Raw genomic sequence first — 20,576 nt, forward strand, 5'->3', positions numbered from 1 at the left:
TTGCAATTAAAAATTTTGATTTTGTATTAAAAGAACATAATTTGATAAAAAATGACACACTAAATATTGTGAATGCTTATTATTTTCATATTTACTAAATTTTATACTTATTTTTCATAATTATTTTTTATTGAATAGTATCGAATTGTTTTTTTTACAGTTTTCCTAATTCTAAATATACATTTGCATACTAATCATTTTTTACTATCATCTTTTAGCAATGAAGTTTTTTCATTATTTTCTAAATCTAAATGATTTATGAATACAGAAAATAATAATTTAACTTTATTATATTTCGTTTTTAACAATATTGAAATTTATATTAATTTTGAATTATTGACATGTTTTTGTCCGACTTTTAATTGATTGTTATTATTGCAATATTATAATAATTATTTCATTGTTTTTAAAATGTTTTATTCAGAATAATTTACACTTTATGCACTTTTTATCTACTTTATCACTCAAATTTATTTACAAAATCAATTCTTCTCTATCAATTTCTCTACCAAACTATCAAAGCTTTCTGTCTGATTTTTAACCAACTTTTACTACTAATAATGCTAAAATTATTAATTAATTCTTTAATTTATAAAAGATTTTATTTATAATAACTTACATACTTCACTCTAAACCATCTACCTTACCATATCTATCAGCAAAATCAAAATTACAAAATCGTTCTTACCGATAGTCAGCCTTGTCGTACACCACTGGCCACGTTTCTATGGAGTTTACCGCGTTCTCGAATTTAATCAATACTTCTCTTCAGTCGTGTGTCGAGCCGAGCTTGTGGCTATTATCTTTCATATAATCGTCTCATTTCTCTTTCAATATTATCAATAACATGTCGTTGATTAATCGATAGCATTGAAAAAATAGAAAAAAAATGAGAAAGATGTCTGTGATCCTTCCTTCAAATTTTCAAGAATCATGAACGACACGCGACGCGTGTTCGTGTTGATGAGCAAATAGGAAGGAAGAAACGTGACAGATCGTTGCGAGGTGTGCCGGATTTTGTGGCTGTTCGACACGGATTAATTCTCGTTGTTGGAGGATTGTGTGAAAATGAAGAGACAAAATGTTAGAACTTTGTCATTGGTAGTGTGCACGTTCACGTATTTGTTAATTGGTGCCGCGGTGTTTGATGCGTTGGAATCGAACACTGAGAGGAAACGGTGGGAGTTTCTTTCGGGTAAGTTATTGTTTCGATTGTTAGTTAGATTTCATGTGTGAATGCATGAGTAATTGAAAGAAATTAATAAAAAAATATCGATGATAGGAATTGAAGATAATTTTTTTAAAATAAGAAATTGAATAGTAAAATATTTTAATTGCCTACCTTGTATAAGAGAATATAGATTTGATATTTATATATATGAATTATTAAGTATGATTAAAGAAAATATATATAATATTAGGAATTAAGGGATACAAATAAAGAAGAAAATTATGAGGCTACCAATATTTATTATAAAAACAATGAAAATTGAAAATGACAGAATAGGAAACATTCATATTTCAATTAACAAAACAGCATATAAATATCTAGTAATATTTGCAAAATATTTTTAAAATATATAAATAATTAAATTAAGAAAGAATTTTTCAAACAATTTTTCATTTATATTAATGATTTTAGAGGTTCGTCGAAACATGATGAAGAAATATAATATCACACAGGAGGATTATAGAATGCTGGAGATTGTAATAATAGAAAACAAGCCGCACAAAGCAGGTCCTCAGTGGAAATTCGCTGGTGCCTTTTATTTCGCCACCCTTGTACTCGCTATGATAGGTAAGTAATATTTTCCATAGTATTTACTAACTATATATTGTTATACAAAGATGAAAATCGTAGATAATCAATATCAAGTTTCAACCTTGAAACCTTTAATGTACATGTATTTATAAAATAAAAAAACAAAATGTTAATTCCTTTAAATAAATTAGCATTATATTGAAAGAAATAAATAACATTCTATATTAAGAGAAATTACATTAAATTGGCAATTATTCTTAGAATTTTCAATTAAAATAATTGATTTATATATTTTCTTAAAAAATGAAAAAAATAATAAATAATTTAATGTAAAAAAATATAGAGAATTATTCACTGAATATTTCATTTATGATACTCATTATTTAACAATTCTTTATAAAATTTCGAGGTTACGGACACTCGACGCCAGTCACCATAGGAGGTAAAGCATTTTGCATGGCGTACGCCATGGTGGGCATTCCTCTGGGTTTGGTAATGTTCCAAAGTATCGGTGAACGTTTGAATAAATTCGCCTCGGTAGTAATCAAGCGAGCGAAATCTTATATGAGATGCAAGAAAACAGAAGCGACCGAGATGAATCTGATGCTCGCTACTGGTTTACTCTCAAGTATAATTATCACGACTGGAGCGGCTGTGTTTTCGCGTTATGAGGGATGGAGCTACTTCGATAGCTTTTATTATTGTTTCGTTACTCTAACTACGATTGGTTTTGGTGATTATGTCGCATTACAGGTATATTTACAAATTAGTATTAAAATTTAATCAAAAATTAAAAAAATTAATGTTTCATTTATATCTTTTAATTTATTTAGTAATATTAAATTTTTATAATTTATATTATATCAATAAAAAAATTTTTATTAATATATGTTTGATTTATAATTGTTGCAGAATGATCATGCACTTTCTAATAAACCTGGATATGTGGCCTTAAGCTTAGTTTTTATCCTATTTGGCTTGGCCGTCGTTGCTGCAAGTATAAATTTGCTCGTACTTCGTTTTATGACAATGTAAGTAAACGTTTATAAACTTCAAAAAGCACATATATACATATACTATATATCTCCATTATATCTTTTATTATCCATTATATCTCTATCTTTTACAATCCATATGAATTTCGATCATATCGATAAATATAAATAATTAATTATATTTGCATAAAAATAGTTTAATAATGATTTTTTATTTTTATAAAACTCTTATATTTTAATTTATTTCTTAAAAAATCCTGCTTAACATTTTTTTTTATATTATATTAATAATCATATTATTACATAGAATCAATATATCATTTGACTAATCATCAATTCTAATTATTCATAAAACTTTAAATTTATAATTATCTTTCTTCATCTAACAGGAACACCGGTGATGTTCGTCGCGAAGACAATGAACTTCAACCGGCTTCTCATCATGTTTTAACACTGGATGGCGAGGTGGTTGCAGTGAATGGAAAAATATTAGCTAGCCACGTGCCCATAGTTCATGACACAGACGACTGTGTGAGCGTATGTTCGTGTACCTGTCTAGGACCACCCAATACCGAGCTTCTGGATCAAGGTTACCAAGGATACAGACCTCCTTCGACCTCGAGCATTCGCGTAAAACGTGCATCAGTCTGATGGAAGGAGTTTCGTCGTCGCAGCTTACGTCGTCGATTATCGAGAGCTGATAGCAGAGAACTGCTTGGTATCGACGTATAATAAATTGACTCAAAATAGATGTGAACACATGGAAATGGTCCGTGTCGATGAATGGAATGAAAATGGAAATAATTTTATAATTGGAATTTTAATGGAATTTTTGAGAGATGATTCAATTTGGACCGATATTTGTGTTCTTTAGAACACAATTGTGTATCTTTTGAGGACATTTGAGGACTTGTTTACGCTCAGTCATCAATTTTTGAAGAGATTTTAACGAGAAATAGTGAAGTATGTCTCGAATATGAAAAATAATTATTCGGCTCATGTTGTAATATTATCATTAGACATAGAAACGGAGAAGAGGGTGTTTGATCGTTTGTAAACGATTTTATAACAATTTCGTACATTTCGTATTGTACCATTGATATCCGACAAATTTTGAACCGAATTCATATTGTGTCGTATTTATTGGATAATTATGAGAATGATGAGAACTATAGATTAGTCGCAATGTGAAGGTTAAAAATTGAAATTGGAGGATTGCTTTATGATTAACATTTACCTGATAATTAGATTTTTTATTATTATTTTATTATTTTTTATTATTGAATTTTTATTAAAATGCTATGAAATAACTTTTATTCAAAATATATTTTCAAAAATGCAAAACTATAAAATTTCATCTCTTTCAGATAAAAATTGTTTAATTTATTATATTTTTCTTTACAGATGTTGTCGTGTATAGTATAAAATATTTTAAATAGAATTCAATAAAAAATTTTAAATACAAAGCAATCTTCGTAAAAGACAAAATAATTTCGCTTTATAAAAGTAAAAAGAATGAAAAACTCGGATATTTGTTACGTATAAAATATGAACAATATCCAAGCTTTGTAACGTGATTGTTAAATATATATATAGGACTTGATGTTTGTATACTAGTAAACGTAAATACGTTTGTATACTAATAAACGAAAGTCATGGTAAACGATAAATATAAATTGATAAGAGAGAAGTCGATATTTAGAAAGTAGCATGATTTTATATAAAAGTTACGATCGTAAATTAATCAATATTATTTACATATACATATTTATTCATATATTATTAATTTAATAAGATTGTAAATTAGATTGATTTCTTTACGATCGAAATTCGAATGATACCAATTTATTATGCTCACAGCGTAAACACGCACCATAATGTCGTATTTTTTAAAACTAATATTAGAATGTATATCAAATGATAGGCAAAAATATCCGGGAAGACTGATAGTTGAAGTTAAATTAACTAGCTAACCTTATTATTTTTAATAGAAAATTTATCCAGGAGTTCTTTTAACCCTCCAAAATGTTGAAAATTATCATATATTTTTTATTTATTTCGTTTCGTTAATCATAAGTTTTTATATTTCTAAATTTAATAATATTAAATTAATGAATATTTAAATAATTAAATTACGTGTTATTAAGATTTGAATAATTATAGAATGGTTCCTAGATATTTTAGATAATTAAGAAATTATAGTTTCAAAGATATTGATATTTTAGGAAGAATTTTGAAGTTTATTTCTATAATATTTCAAAATTAGATTATAGTTTCTCAAATATTCATATATTTCTTCATATATTTAAATTTCAAAAATATTTCAAACATATTTAATAAAAGAATATTCAGATAAATATTTTAATCCAATTATTATGAGAGAAAAATTGCCATCAAGAAGCTACAATATGCACTGATCAAACTGATTGGAGGGTTAAAAAAAAAATTAAAAATATTTTCTTTTTATTGATTCGAATTCACAGTCACCGGTATACAAAAACTATATTAATTCTCAAAATTCACGTTTCGTTTTTGTTAATTATCGATAATCGAGCCGAGCGATCGACACACGCACAAAAAGCTGTTATGTTCATTCATCAGAAAACCAAGATGAAAATCGTTGTTGAATGGTACATTGTCACAGTGATATGCACAGAATAAAACGATAGTGCGCACTCGTTTGTATACATGTACCTTAGTTATAGGCGTTCGTCGAATTATAAAGGCGACACAGGATTGGGTATATTTTTTATCATCGACAGTTTTTTAATAAACAACAATTCACTATTTCATTATTCGTTTTTATCTTTTCCCTGCTTAGTTACGATTAGTTACGAATAATAAACAATTGACATATTTCATTTGATAGAATACGTCAGATTTAAAGAAGGAAAAAATTGAATTGAAATAGAAGAATACGGAGAAGTAATATTGAAGTAAATTTATATCAGTTTATATTAAGGATATATTAAGATTATCTAATAGTGATGTTCAATATAAAACTTATATAATTTCAACTTTTAAAATTTATTAAGATTATAAATTAAAAAATTCAGAAATTTCTGATATCAGATTTCAGATTTTAAATATCAAATTTCTAAATTAATTTCAAATGTTATATTACAAGTTTCAAAAATTTTAAAATTTTATTATAGATTTTATTATAGACTGTTAATTTCCAGATTTCAAATTTTATTAAAATTGTCATATTTCCAATTTCTTAATTTTTTATATTTTCAAGTTTCATAATTTTACATTATACAGATTAAAGATAAAATACAGCAAATAAAGAAATTCCACAATGTTGGATCATGTATGTACATTGAAAGTACAAAATAATGACAAGAAGTTGTCCTTCAGAGAAAGATGGAGTTTTATAATTCAAATTAGCAGAATGACACCGAGGGCAAAAAAGTATTTCGATAGCATGGCACGTATCGCTAGTGAAAAACGAAGACACAATTTGTTTAAATATTGGTGGATTATTCACCCGTTTAGTAATTTGAGGTATTTAATCAATTCAGAAAGAATAATAAAAATCAAGAAAGAAATATATTAAAACTGTTTTTTTAAAAATGATTAAACAGATATTATTTGCATTTAAGCAATTTTTTAGATTTTTCTGGGATTTGATAATGACAGTGATATACATTGTTTCATTCGTTTCAATTCCATTCTCAGTTTGTTTTATTATAATGAGTCACGATGATATTGGATTGGATAAATTCAATCTTCTGATTTACGGTTTTTGTTGGATCGATATAATAATGAATTGTTTTACTGGATATTACAATAAATATGAAATGGGTGTCGAATTGAAACCTTTGAAGATATTTTTGTAATTAAAATTATAAAATACTACTAATTTTAATATTAATGCAATATTAGAAAATATTTAGAATGAAAATTGAATAATTTAAAGTTGAAGATAAAAATTATCTAGAAATTGTTTTCCCAGAATATTTTATATTTTATTTTTAATTTTTTTTTTTTAAATATATAAAATTTCGTTAGAAAAGAAAATACTGATAACTTTTAAAGCAATAACTTAAAATTAATCAATTTTCATACTAAAACTTTTTTTAAAAATAATATTATTTTACTATTTAAAAAAAATAAATTTATTAATATTTATATATTTTAATAAAGTGTAATTTTTATCTCCATAGACATTATTTAAAAACTTTCCTGATATTTGATATTCTATCTTCGTTACCATGGGATCATATGACTTTGCCTTGGCGCAAATTACCTGAAGATAATACTTATTTTTTTGTTTCTTTGATCAATGTCCTTCCTTGTCTGAAGTTAATTCGTTATGGCTATGTCGATTCACAAATCTTTGAATTATTTATCGTAATTCGTATTTTTTCTTCTTTTTAAATTTGAAAAAAATTAAACAATATAAATACATCTCTGTCTTATATACTTCTTTATATATACTTCTGTTATATATTCATATTTTAGCATTTTGAAGTCAAGCATTACGCCTATGAATTGTTTAGCACGCTTATGATGGCAATTTTTATAATATATTGGTTCGCGTGTCTGTATTATTTAATACCAGTGTTAACTCTTCACTTCAGTAAAATCAATGCCAAAGTAAGATTGTAGAAACGATAAAATTTTGATTAAACTTAAATTTTAATAAATATATAGAATAAGCATACTTTGTTTATGATATATTATATTTTATTTTATTCCATATATTACTTCTTATATCCTTATATATATATTTGCTTTAAATTTATTTATGTATATTATTTTTGTGTCAATTTTCATATAATCATCTTTATAAATTTTTCATATTAAAGGATTTCTAATCACAAAAATTACATTTCGTAGATTTGTTCCGAATGTTGGATGATAAGATTAAAAAACAATTCTAAAGCATTCAGATTTCGATGCGCGCTTTTTATAGTCGTAGATCAAATATCAGGGGCTGGTTATGGTCATTTGGTGCCATACGCGTCTGATCATATAATATTGAATTGTATTCTTCTCTTTATCGGTAGACTACTCGAGTTCTATATCGCAGGTAAATCTCCTTCAATAGATTTTAATATTAAATCTTAAAGCTTTTTGTTTATTTGTTTATTTCCCTATCGAAAATAACATTTTACTGAATGAATTAAAAGTTGATAAAAATAAATATAAATTAATATTTTAAATTTTTATTTCAGTAATGATCATTCGTGTAAGAATGGGAATAAAAGAATCCACGTCGAAGTTTCAAGAGATAATAAATCAACTGTTTGCTTATGTAAACCAAAAACAATTGCCGAAACACATAAAGATTCGTCTCGAAGCTTATTACTATCATCGTTTCAGGAAAAATTACTTTCGTGAGAAAACTATTATGCTCACTTTATCAGGTAACGACATCTTTAATTTTACGATTCTCTATATTTTCCCCCCGGTGATTAATATTTCATTTCGATTCAGAACATTTACGTCAAGAAATTGCACTTGAATCATGCCATCGCTTAGTCGAAAATGTATCGATGTTCAGAAATTTACCCAAACCTATTTTGCGTAACATCGTGAAGAATTTGAAATTCGAGCTTTATCTACCAAACGATGTGATCGTGAAAGCAGGTGCCCATGGTGATTGTATGTTCTTTCTGTCTGCTGGGACCGTTGCTGTGTTAACACCCACTGGAAAAGAGGTATTATCTTAAAACATTATTCGATCAAAAATCAATTCTAAACTTCAATTTTTTATAACTTGATACATTAAATTTTTATTTAAATTTTTATTTCAAATCATTAATCTTTTCTTCCAAAGATAATTATTCTAATTATTTCCTAATCGAATCTTATACGTATCAATAAGAAAATATCTTCATTGTTATTATAGAATTAATAAAATTATAGTCTCGTTTCAAATGCTTATAATTCTTTTTAAATAAAAATATTTCTATTATTCCGAGTTTAGTTTTTCTTAGTACATCAGAAAGACGGAATCTTCTTTTTTTAAACGCTTTTTCATTTTTCTTCCTATCATTTTTCGTTTTCAAGATATATCCGTTTAAAATAGACGATAATTTCGCTATCGCTATCCTTCTTGCACACTCGGACCTCTTGCTCGCACGTGCGTCCACTGACCTACCTCATGTGCGCTGGTCACGTACGATGAGTAAGCAAGTTTTTTTACTACGCGCGTACGCGCGAGTAAATAGGTCATGTGGTCACGTGGATTTCTCTCATTCATAATTTTCCACAATTCGGACATGTCGTTTTATATCGCTATATTTTTAAAACGAGTTGAGATATCAATTTGAAACAAAATGCATTTTAAAGGATAGACTTCTCACTATCATTTACTAATTATTAAGGAAAATTATCAAGAAATTAATAATTATTAAAGAAAAATTTTTTTTTGAAGAAATAGTTAAATATATTTTGGGGTTGGAATAACACATTGATTTGAAAGATTCTAGGAATTTTCTATCTTCTGGATTAATTATTAACAATTCATTTTAATTTATTGTTTTACTTTTTTTAAAAAATTAAAATTAAATAATGAACATTTAATATCTGAAACATTTAACATTTTATTTGAAATAATTGGATTCTTATATTTTAAAAGAGAAGGATATTTTTCAAAATTTTTAAGGTTTCAATTTGATCTAGATATGTCACTTGGACGATGGAGCACATTTCGGAGAAATAGCACTTTTGGTTCCCGATCAGAGAAGAGTTGCAAGCGTGATTGCAATTGAAGTATGCGAAGTATATCGTTTAAATCGCAAAGATTTTCGAAAATGTATTGCCGTACATTCAGAATTGTTTGCAACTATTGAAAGTATTGCGACAGAAAGGATCGAAAGGGCTGTAGTGATCGAGGAACAGCATAAGCGTTATCTTATGCGAGATACTGCTCGCGTTGAGGATAAAAAAGACATGCCACATTTGTGAAAAAGAAATATAGTAATAAATAAATGTAGTTAAATTAATTAGATTTAATAGTTAAATTAATAATTAATAATATGTTTGATTATTAAATTAATGATATAATAATAATAAAATATTAGAATAATTGTTAGAAAGATTTAAGATTGCTAGAAAAAAATAATTGAATGTAATAAAACTTCTTGATAAAAGAATAATAATCATACTGATCATTATTTAATCATATATTTTAAGGATCTTATATTATTATTGTCCATACAATGTTTGTATAGTGGCATTCCTTTAAATCTACCTTTATTTTATATAATTATATATTTATATTATATTAAATCATTATCTAAAGGTATAACTTACAGTTACAAATACACTCACTAAAATCTTCAGCACTGTCGCGATGTGTGAGCTATATCGCATGTATAGATAATACATTGGAGAATATTTTTCTCTGATATTTCTCCATTCCTTTTTTTTCTTTTGGTTAATTTAGTTATTTACCATTTTCACGTAACTACGTTTCAAATCCTTTGTCGGTGTATTCGTAGGAACAATCGTGAAGGAAGTTGATTCGTTTAAAAATTTCTCTCTCTTGTTTTTAACTTTATATAAGAATGTTAGAACTAAAAATTTCGAAAAAATTTCTGTTGATTCTACGCGAGGTACGTTCCATGCTCTATCTTAACTTTATTTTATATAAAAACAAGAGAAACTTTCTGATGTTGTTTTCTCTCAGAAATATAAAATTAAAAAAATAATAAATTTAAAAATGATTAATATTGAAAGACATCCTACTTTTGTAATATATTCCCTAAACTAGAAGTTTCACAAAGTTTTACGTGATATTAATTAAAATTAATTAAAATTAATTAAGAACGCTGCATTACATTATCTTAAATCTTTTGATTATAAAATCGTTACAGCTATCATAGCCATTCTAAACATCACTATAGGATAATATTATTATTATCGAAAAACTACTTTCACAAGTTACAAAAACGCATCGATTTTTACTATAAAATCGATCAAAAAATCAATGAATCAACTGTCACGATCATTTCTACAAAATATCTTTAAGAGGAGTATCCAGTAGCCGATAATAGGTCGATTAAAACGAGTATATTACGTAATATAGCGATAATTATATACATCATTAATGTGTAACGTGTAAATGAATGCGTGCGTGTACGTGTGTATATGTGTGGCCATTGTACAGACTTAAAAATCACACGGTAGAAATATAAATTATTTACTATAGAATACTATAGAATAGAGAAAATCTACCGAAACTGCGCTCACTCGAGTATTCTTTTTTTTCTTTCTCTTTCTTTTAGATTCGATATTATTTCTCGTAACAAAGATGATACATTCTTTCTATGTTACTTTTTTTTTTTTCCTTTTTTACTTTTACCGATATGCAATCAGTGCATAGGTACATACATGCCCGTTAAAAACTACAAGAACTATTTATACATGTACTAAATAATATTGTGTTACTACGTTATCACTAGACTGAGGATTTTTATGCAAATTCATATTTTCATAAAAGTGTGTAAATTAATTGTGTTTAAAAAAAATGAAAATTTTGTGTATGAAATACAGTAATATTAAATTAATCATAAAATAATATCTCTAATGTTCAAATTAAATTATATGAAACTTTTTAGATAAGATTTTTATAACATTGTCATAATATAAAAATATTTAAATTTAAAGCGAAAAAAGGATAAATCTATAGATAGCACATACTTAAAAATCCTATTTTATATTTTCAAATATATATCTATTATATTAAAATTTTAATGAATACATAAATATCCAGAGTCTAGTTATTACAATCATGTCATGTCTAGTTTGGTCATATCTAAAGGAGTACGGAGGAGAAGAGTACTCAATATTCTTTCATTCTTCCTTCTTTCTTTCCTTTTTTTCTTCTTTTCTACGATTCCTCCTGATAAATCAAAGAAACAATCAAATGCATCACAAATGACTATTATATTTTCGTTAAAATAAAAAAATTTGTTTATCAAAGTCTCGACATGTGCTTTTCTTTTTCTTTTTCTTCTTTTTTTTCTAAAGAAATACTGTGATTGTCGCAATTTTACAATTTTATCTTACAACTTCATAGATTCTATGTAATTAACATACAATTAAAAAGAAATACAATAATCTTGATCTAGATAAGGAAATATAAAAATCGGAGGAATTCTTATTTGATACTTTGGTACGATCATCTAATATCGTTTTAGTGACTATTCAATAAATTTCTGATTGAAATTCAATTCATTTTGCATCGCGTACACTACATTTTGTATTTACACTAACGATATTCTGTATGTAAAGTTCTATTTAGCACTCCTTCCCCGACACTTTCGAAGAGCTTTCTAATAAGGCACTGTGACTGAAACAATCAGACGAAAGAAGAATGTCTTTTCCTACGGTTCCGTGGATTCTTTCCATCATCGAGTAAAACTTACATTTACAATATATGTATAATAATATATATATATTATGTATAATTATAAATGCTTTTGGTACCTTTTCCTTCGGAATTTTGATACGCTACGAGCTACTGATATTTCTGTGGCAATTCGAAATTAAAAGCATAAATTACTTCTTAATTATCTTAATTCTATCTCATCTATATTTTTAATAATTGTGATCCTTCATTTGAAATATGGAAAGAAAATGTTATATATCTGATTAAATTTCACATTTTTTTTGTGAAATAATATATTAAACAAGGAAGAAATATATTATTTTATATAAAATGAATATTTGAAAAAATTGTGAAACTTTGATAAGTTTTAAATTAATATTAAAAAAATATATAATGTATGCTCTCATTTTCGAATGCCAAGAAATCACGATAGATGATACAGTATATAGTAACAGTATGTAGTTAACATTACGATTAAAATGTTCAGGAACAAATATATAAATGCAACATGTTAATATAGTGAAAGAAGGTGCGTATCGTGATTCAATACTTGTACATTATTATTCAACTTCCAATGAGTTAATTTTTTTTAACAAGCTTTGCAAATAAAATTCTCTAAAATTATAATTTTAGATTTTTATAATTGCAACATTTAGTTAACTTATTATACAATTATCGAAATAGAATTGAATAAAATTATAAAAATAAAGAGAAACAAAATAGAAACATAGAAAGTTTCAATATTTTATCTAATCAATTTTATCTCCAGTCTAGTTAATTTTTTCATTTGTTATAATTCATTTGACAAATCAAGATCGTCGTCACGATGTTGCACCTTCACATTACCAATCGTCGCTATGATATAAGTATCGTTCAATCGTGACAAAGGACTAATTCATGCTATGGCAATAATATCGAATAAGGAATAAGTAATAACAATATTATAGAGTATATAAATGGCATACTGCATAATAAACTATTTATATTATACAACGTAACGTTTCATACTTATACGTATATACTTCATACAAATAGGTACAGGTTCCCTCTCCTACTTCCATTCTCTATCGCCTCTCTCTTTTGTTTCGATCACACAAAAAAAAAAAAAAAAGAAAAATTACATATTGACTTTTGACTTATCCTTTTGTTCCCCTAACACGATTAAATTTTTATATATCGTTCATGTTACATTTACAAATTGATCGATAGATCTCATCATTGTGTGGATCCATCATACTTAATTTCTGGAATAATTTGATTATTTCTTTTCTTCATAGATAATTTAATTCAATTAATTAAAATTCAAAAAAATATATCATCATTGCAAAAGATTTTTATAACACAACAATTTATAATAATTTAAAAATTAACAAGTTTACTTTAAATTAAAGAGCTATTTTATTTTCTTCTCAATAAATTTTTTTCTTAACGATATTTTTATCAAATATTCCAGTTTTTAATTATTATATTTCATCATATGATTCTCGTATAACTCTCACAACTAGATATCCAACAATTCAAACGCGATTCGAACGGAAAGGAAAAGGAAAAGAAAAGCAAAATAGCATCGATCGGGTATCCAATCTCGAGACGCTTTCTGATGGACAGCGATCATTTCTGTCCTAATATGGCTTCGATCGACTAGGATTCCAGCGTCAGATCGTATATACATACATAAAACGACAACGACGATGACGACTTTGAAACAAAGATATACGGAGGAATATAATTAAAACATCAACGAAAAAAGAATCATTACATTATTATCTCGTTATGCGACTCATCTTCACGTTCTCCCGCCTCGCTGTTGCTTAATTTATATATTAAATGTATCTATGTATAGACGTTCTAAGGCTTTGGCAGTGAATTAACGTCACGTTTACACGGCACACCATCAAGACAGACAAATGTGTCGAATCGAATGATCACTTTTAAATCTCGTCATCGTTTCTTTCATTTATATCTATAATTAATAATCGAAATTATGCATTAAGAGCCGATATCTGATCGTAACTGCTGTTCTTTGCTTTGTTCGTCGGGCTAACCGGAAGAAATCGAAGAAGGATTCTTAGACAAGGCTCTTCAGAATGTATCTTCGCCTTCTTTTCGAGTTATTTAAGTGAGGACCTCTGGAGGGAAGTTGACCAGCCTCGGTACAAGATCGACAGCAGAACTTCGCATAGTATTTATGTGTGCAATACCTTGCTTTAACGATCAAGTCGCACTTAGCGAAGAATGAATTATCTTGACAGTTCGGGTGAATGAAGATTCCTGAGAAAAGATGAACATTTTAACAAGAATTTTAAAACAATTTCTTATATTTTTATTTATAAATTATTTATTATTATTAATTAATTAATATTATTAAATAATTATTCTTTTTTATTTAAAAATGATTTTATGTATTCAGATTTTAATAGATTTAATTTTGCATTATCAATCAAAATATTAAAATGATTAATAATTTCTATAAACTTTATAGAGTTTAATATTCTATTTTCTAATAAATTAATTTTATATTAAATATAAAAATTTACCAGCAACTTGTATATCCACCATAGCAGAAGCAGACGAATAATCATTACTCGCTTCGCAACGATATCTTCCTGAATCTTCCCGATTCGCATCGCTGATTACGAGTCTGTTCACTTCTAAAATTAGAATTAGAAAAAGTTTTTTAAATATCTCTTTCGTTTATTTCTAATTTTTAAGTTAATTATTTAATTACATATGCTTAATTATTTAAAACATATGTTTACCAGTAATTTGAATTCGATTGTTCGGATGAATTATCTCATTATCCTTATACCAAGATACTCGAGGAATCGGATAACCATCGACATGGCAAGCGATATTAACATCACTACCCTCTGGGAACTGATTTTGTCCTATCGTTATATTGGCTGTGACAGGCACTGTGAAGTAATCAATATCATCAATAAAATATCTGCAAACGACATCCAGGAAAAAAAGAAAAAAAAAAGAGAAAAATATGTAAGTTTAATACATAAATTATAAATATGAATGTAAACTTACCGTTTTTTTTGATTTTTTAGATTGATTGATAATCATATATTAATTTTGTATATAACGTGCAAGCAAATTGAACAACTCAACAGAGCACATAATGCGATCGAAGCATATTAAAGCATTAGTTAATATAAATGTTAAAAAGAAGAAGAGAAATTCAATTGCACTATAATTTCTAGAGATAAAGTTTGAAATTTCTATATTTTATTTCTATATTTTTTCCATATTATATATTATATTATTTTATATTAACATTTTTATATTAAATTTAAAATTCCAAATTGTTTACAAACAATTTCTAATCTATCTCGAACTATAATTCACCAGTTAAAAATTAATTAAAAATAGCAAAAAAAATTCAAAATCTTTGAAAATTTTTCATCTTTATTATTACATGTTTTATATTTATCTTTTAATTAAAGTGCAATTGCAAAATTAAAAAAAAAACCATCACCATGTATCACCCTCACCTCTAAACCTCAAACCGTACTCCGGAGTAGTCCATCCAATAGGATTGACCGTAGAAATTTGACTCTGTCTAGTTGTATTACTAGCTCCATAAATCTGACGATAGTCAGGAATTTGGGTTCTATCGGGTCTATAAGGATATGTAGGTTTCTCTGCTTTTCTAGGAGCATCAATCAGGTATTTCATATATTGTTCGAACTCGGGCTTGACATTATATACTGGACCGATAGCTTGCAATGTGATCGACCAAGATGCAGCTCTGCCAATTGCGTTAAATGCTTGACAGGTATAAACACCTAGAGTTTGTATAGTGACTGTTCTAATCAAAAGGGTGTATTCAGAATCCTGTTCGTAAATCTCCGAAGCAAGTGGCAACATGCGTTCGCCTCGCCACCAAGTGACGAAAGGTCTGGGCCAACCCCATGCGTAGCAGTGCAGAGATATGGGAGAGTTTATGGCAACTGTCACACGTGCATCAGGCTCTCCGACAATGGCTGCAGCTAGTTCTTTCGGTTCTGTATAAGGTCAAGGCAGCATGCAGAAGAGAGAAAAGTTGGATACCATCACCAAATTATTAGGGGAAGTATAATTGTTCTTATGAGAAATATTTTATGAAATAGAAATGAATTTATAATGAAAATATTTTTGATATTTATTACGTGTCTCTTTAAATAATTTTTAACAGCTTAGCTGTTATTTAAAAATAGATATACAAAAATATATATAAGAATGAGCATAAATATAGAAATAGTATAGAAAATAAAATACATGTGACAATATTTAGAAAATTAGATATAATCTATTGTTTATAAAAATATAAATTTATATAAAAATCTGCAATCTATTAAAAAATCTATGTGAAATCATTTGCAAAGAGAACATTTAAAATGAAGAGATATTATTATTAATTTTTTTATAAATATAAATATTAAACACAAGACAAAACACATTCATATATTAAATTACTTAATTAGAACGATCAACTACTATTTAAGATGCATGACATGTCCACAAAATACTTTACAAGACAGTATTTTATAATAATATTTAATGTATGGTACGTACCTGTGACAGTCAATTGGTATTCTGCTCTTACCGGTGGGCCTAAGCCATTGTCAGCTGTGCAGACATAAGTTCCACCATCGTATCGATCTAAATTAATAATTTGAAGAGAGCCATCGGATAATATGCGACGTCTGGCTTCTGAAGGTGCAATCTGGCGAAATTTTAATTTCTGTTATTATCATAATACCTTGTACGATAATTTATAATAAATTAATTTTCATAACTTTTTAATTTGTACATTTGTAATTATATTAAAATATATTTTGATTGATTAATTTACAAAATTATTAATTAATTTTTAATTTTTTAATTTCAGAAAAATCAAGGAATCTCACCAAGGTTGTGCCTTTTCTCCATGTGATCATTGGTCTTGGATTTCCTAAAGTAATGCACTTCAATGTTATGTAACTACCTTCCTGAGCATTGACTTTTGGTTCCTCTGGTTGTTTGATGGAAGCTGCTTCAGCACCAACTGCAGGTGCAGTAACGAACGGTCTTGGAGAAGTCAATATAACTTCTTCGGTGGCTGGTTCGAGACAAGAAGCACCACAACCATTATTACAACATTTCATATCTCCAGAACAATCTGCATCCGTGAGACATTCTTGTTCGCATCTAGTACTATTCGATATACTTGGACAACGGCCTGGTTTCATAACTGTGAAATAATAGATATTAAACTATTTAAAAGTAATTATTAATTTAATTATTAAGATTGTATTATTGAAATTAATATTGAAAGGATTTTTTAATAAGTATTTTTTGTTCTAGGTCAAAATTAATAAATCAATAAATATTTTATAAATCTATATAGCATTATATCTATATAGCATTATAATTTATTTAGCATTTTTTAAAATTATCAAAAGATATTTTATAATTAGAATTAAAATCACTAAAGAAGGTAATTGAAATATTTTATTCAAAAATATAGAATAATTGAATATAACATAAATAATAATAAAAATTTAATTTTATAGCTACCTGATCTACATACTCCTTTGTATTCTGTACCATCTTTGGTAGCAACTAAGGTAATGGCACATTTTGTGTTATCGGGACAAATTTGTGTTCTACAAGGATCAACGCAACGACATCGTTCGCAATCCTGAGAGTCCACGAACGCCTCTTTGCCATACGGGCAACGGATAGTCTGACATTCTTCGCGTGCTTCGGTGCAAGGATCCTTTGTATCCTTTCCGGAATCTACGTCGATCTCGTTAGTAGCTATTAAAATATATAATATAATTATATAACAAAGAATGTAATACTTTTGAAATAGAAAAACATGAAAAATGAAGTGAATAAATATAAATAATATAAAGTGAATAAATATAAAATAAAAGAATAATAAAAAAATTATAATATATGATAAAAGCAAAATTATATTTTTGCTTCTAGCAGGATTGAAGCTTAGGAATAATTAGAGCTGGTAGAATATATCATTAAATATAACATATATAAAAAAAATAAATATAACATAATAAAAAAAATAAAAAAAATTAAAATATAAAAATACAAATAAAAAACATATATAAAAATACAAATAAAAAGCAGATAAATAAAAAAGGAAAAGGATACATAAGGATTCAACATTTGAAACAAAATAATATAAAACAACAATAAAAATAAACAGCAATATAAAACGTAAAGATATTTATCACGTTCCAAGCTGAAAGTTAAAAATATTTACAAAAATATATTATTCAAATAGTGGAAAACAGATTTTCACGACTTACTGCTAAGGCAAGTACTAATACAAGACTCAAAGGTCTTGAATCTGTTACGATTTCCACCGCATCCAGTATAAATAAACGCTCGACAGGTTTGTTCTTCATCGTCGAAATAGAATCGTTTGGTAGCACCAGAAGTGCAAGACCCAACATCAACTGGTTCTTTACAACTTGCTGAATCATTATCGTTTAAAACTCATTATTGTCATTACGAAATTCTTTTTCGAAATATCAATTTCTTTTTCGAATAACATTTCTTCTCAAATTTTATTTGGTATTTTTTAATAGAAATTTGAGATTAATGAATCTAATACTTACACAAGCTTGAAAGGCTGTCGTTTCCAGGAAACACGGGTTCCTCATGATGAATGCAAACAGATTCACATTCAGCCATTGAACTAAACCTGTTCGCATTACCTTCGCATCCACCGTATGAAAATTCGCGACATATGCGGTTGACCGAGTCATAGTAATATTTTTGGAAGTAACCTCGGCATTCACCAGAATCCGGCGGTAAGTTACACGTATCTATGAAAATTATTAAATTATTATAAAGTTGATTACAAAAATAAAAGTAAAAATTCTTTTATAAATTATAAATTGTTCCAAAAATTTCCAAAAAACATGTTTTTTATAATTATATTTATATTAATTTTATAATTTTATTCAATTAGAAACATAGTTACACAAACATAGTTATATTCAATTATTTCATAATACTTTGACTTCAATTATTTGTACATTACACAATACATACATTGAGATATAATTAATAGTTCTAATATTAAAAAATTATAAAACTATAAAATGAGATATAATGATTAAAAATTTTAAAGATTTCTTAAATATACCTTGTCCATGAAACTTTCCGCAAAGACGTTCACACTGTTCTTCTGTTTGGAATCTATTCGCATTTCCTTCACAACCGCCATAAAGAAATGCTTGACACATCTGATTGTGTGAATCGTAATAAAAAGCTGTGATATCACTATTGCAAGAACCAGGATCAACAGGAGTATAACAAATCGGGCTTTTCGAAACAGTTTCAAGTGATGGAGCAAGTGTAACAGTAACATTTGGCGTTGTTTCCGTTTGAACAACTTGTTTCTGGCATCTTTTTTCGCAGGATTCTTTATCCTGAAAGCGATTCTTGTTACCCTGACAACCACTATATTCAAATTCGTAACAAGAATCTGCTCGGTAATCATAATAGTATTGTTTGACAAAACCGCTACAGGGACCAACAACTTTGGGCAGACTGCAAGCATCTAAAGAAAAAAAAATAAAAAATAGTTGGAGTAATTGTTGATATGATTTTTAATGAAAATGTGTAATAAGAATGCTTAAATATTCAGTTAAAATTACAACTGTCCATCCCAATTACCTTGAACGTCTCCACATCTATATTCGCATTCTTCGCGACTATTAAAGTTATTTCCATTGCTTTGGCAGCCCCCATATCTGAACTGCTTGCAAACACCTTCTCTACTGTCATAAAACCATTTGATTTGTTCATCAGAACACGGACCATGAGAATCCGGAAGGAAGCAGAATTCTGAAAATTTTATTTTTCATATTTTTTTTTTAATTCATATTAAAATTTGTTTTAATCTTTCATTTCTATAATTCAATTATTTTTAATAATTAACAGTTTTATATATAATAATATATAAGATATGAAATCATTTAAGTTTTTTTCATATTAAGTGAAATTCAAATTAAATTCATGATAAAGATAAAAATATTACCTGGTTTAAATTCGATTTCTCTTACTGGCGCAGGGGTAGTAATCGTAGTCTGACATCTGTTAATGCAATCTTGTTCGGTGACAAAATTATTTTCGTTTCCACCGCAACCACCATAATAGAATTGTCTACATTGCTGTTCGTAGGAATCGTAGTACCATCGTTGAGTATAGTTGTGGCATTCTCCCAAAAGTGCGGGCAAGAGACAGGTATCTTGCTCTGCATTTAAATTTACAATAATATAAGATATAGATAAGATAATATAAAGAAATAAAAAGTTCTATAAAATCCATTCAAAATGTTTTATTAAATTTAACAAAATTAAAATTATCTCTAATTTTTTTTTAATTAATCATTTAACAAAATTGCTTAAAAAAATTATATTTCTTTTTTTTTTAATTCATAGGACTTTTTATTTCATGTTTTGTA

General features: G+C 27.1%; 3 protein-coding genes across 9 annotated transcripts in view; 2 read left to right on the plus strand and 1 right to left on the minus strand.

The window, feature by feature from the left end:
• The first annotated feature begins 789 nt into the window (after positions 1–789).
• On the plus strand, positions 790–4,009 carry LOC122714944 (two pore potassium channel protein sup-9). The gene is made up of 5 exons (XM_043936751.1): positions 790–1,195; positions 1,643–1,798; positions 2,172–2,515; positions 2,675–2,793; positions 3,147–4,009. The coding sequence occupies exons 1-5, from the start codon at positions 1,069–1,071 to the stop codon at positions 3,406–3,408; spliced, it is 1,008 nt and encodes a 335-aa protein (XP_043792686.1). The 5' UTR covers positions 790–1,068; the 3' UTR covers positions 3,409–4,009.
• Positions 4,010–6,058: 2,049 nt separating this feature from the next.
• LOC122715179 (potassium/sodium hyperpolarization-activated cyclic nucleotide-gated channel 1-like) lies at positions 6,059–9,678 on the plus strand. Its single transcript, XM_043937144.1, has 8 exons — positions 6,059–6,264; positions 6,374–6,566; positions 6,937–7,113; positions 7,225–7,359; positions 7,603–7,795; positions 7,941–8,132; positions 8,203–8,426; positions 9,394–9,678. The coding sequence occupies exons 1-8, from the start codon at positions 6,059–6,061 to the stop codon at positions 9,676–9,678; spliced, it is 1,605 nt and encodes a 534-aa protein (XP_043793079.1).
• Positions 9,679–12,380: 2,702 nt separating this feature from the next.
• LOC122715174 (papilin) overlaps positions 12,381–20,576 on the minus strand; it is a 139,042-nt gene continuing 130,846 nt past the window's right edge. For 5 of the 7 annotated variants that reach the window (XM_043937125.1, XM_043937129.1, XM_043937128.1 and 2 more), the window contains 12 exons: positions 20,151–20,366; positions 19,787–19,957; positions 19,254–19,670; positions 18,721–18,930; positions 18,409–18,576; positions 17,654–17,896; positions 17,005–17,327; positions 16,670–16,820; positions 15,607–16,119; positions 14,866–15,021; positions 14,644–14,757; positions 12,381–14,377 (listed from right to left, as the gene is read on the minus strand). In XM_043937125.1, the coding sequence (XP_043793060.1) occupies positions 14,175–14,377; positions 14,644–14,757; positions 14,866–15,021; positions 15,607–16,119; positions 16,670–16,820; positions 17,005–17,327; positions 17,654–17,896; positions 18,409–18,576; positions 18,721–18,930; positions 19,254–19,670; positions 19,787–19,957; positions 20,151–20,366 (2,885 nt within the window). In that variant the 3' untranslated portion in view covers positions 12,381–14,174. The remainder of the gene's footprint in view (positions 14,378–14,643; positions 14,758–14,865; positions 15,022–15,606; positions 16,120–16,669; positions 16,821–17,004; positions 17,328–17,653; positions 17,897–18,408; positions 18,577–18,720; positions 18,931–19,253; positions 19,671–19,786; positions 19,958–20,150; positions 20,367–20,576) is intronic. The other 2 variants (XM_043937126.1, XM_043937130.1) reach the window with 2 other exon arrangements.

This window comes from Apis laboriosa, unplaced genomic scaffold (genome assembly GCF_014066325.1).
Source record: "Apis laboriosa isolate Shangri-la unplaced genomic scaffold, ASM1406632v1 scaffold34_cov151, whole genome shotgun sequence".
NCBI lineage: Eukaryota > Metazoa > Arthropoda > Insecta > Hymenoptera > Apidae > Apis > Apis laboriosa.

Excerpts from the sequence above, each read along its gene's own strand:
- LOC122714944 (XM_043936751.1), top strand. The coding sequence starts at position 1,069 with ATGAAGAGACAAAATGTTAGAACTTTGTCATTGGTAGTGTGCACGTTC. Across the intron at positions 1,196-1,642 it reads ACGGTGGGAGTTTCTTTCGG|AGGTTCGTCGAAACATGATG; the intron begins GTAAGTTATTGT and ends TAATGATTTTAG. Across the intron at positions 2,516-2,674 it reads GTGATTATGTCGCATTACAG|AATGATCATGCACTTTCTAA; the intron begins GTATATTTACAA and ends TAATTGTTGCAG.
- LOC122715179 (XM_043937144.1), top strand. The coding sequence starts at position 6,059 with ATGTTGGATCATGTATGTACATTGAAAGTACAAAATAATGACAAGAAG. Across the intron at positions 7,360-7,602 it reads TCAGTAAAATCAATGCCAAA|ATTTGTTCCGAATGTTGGAT; the intron begins GTAAGATTGTAG and ends TACATTTCGTAG. Across the intron at positions 8,133-8,202 it reads TATTATGCTCACTTTATCAG|AACATTTACGTCAAGAAATT; the intron begins GTAACGACATCT and ends ATTTCGATTCAG.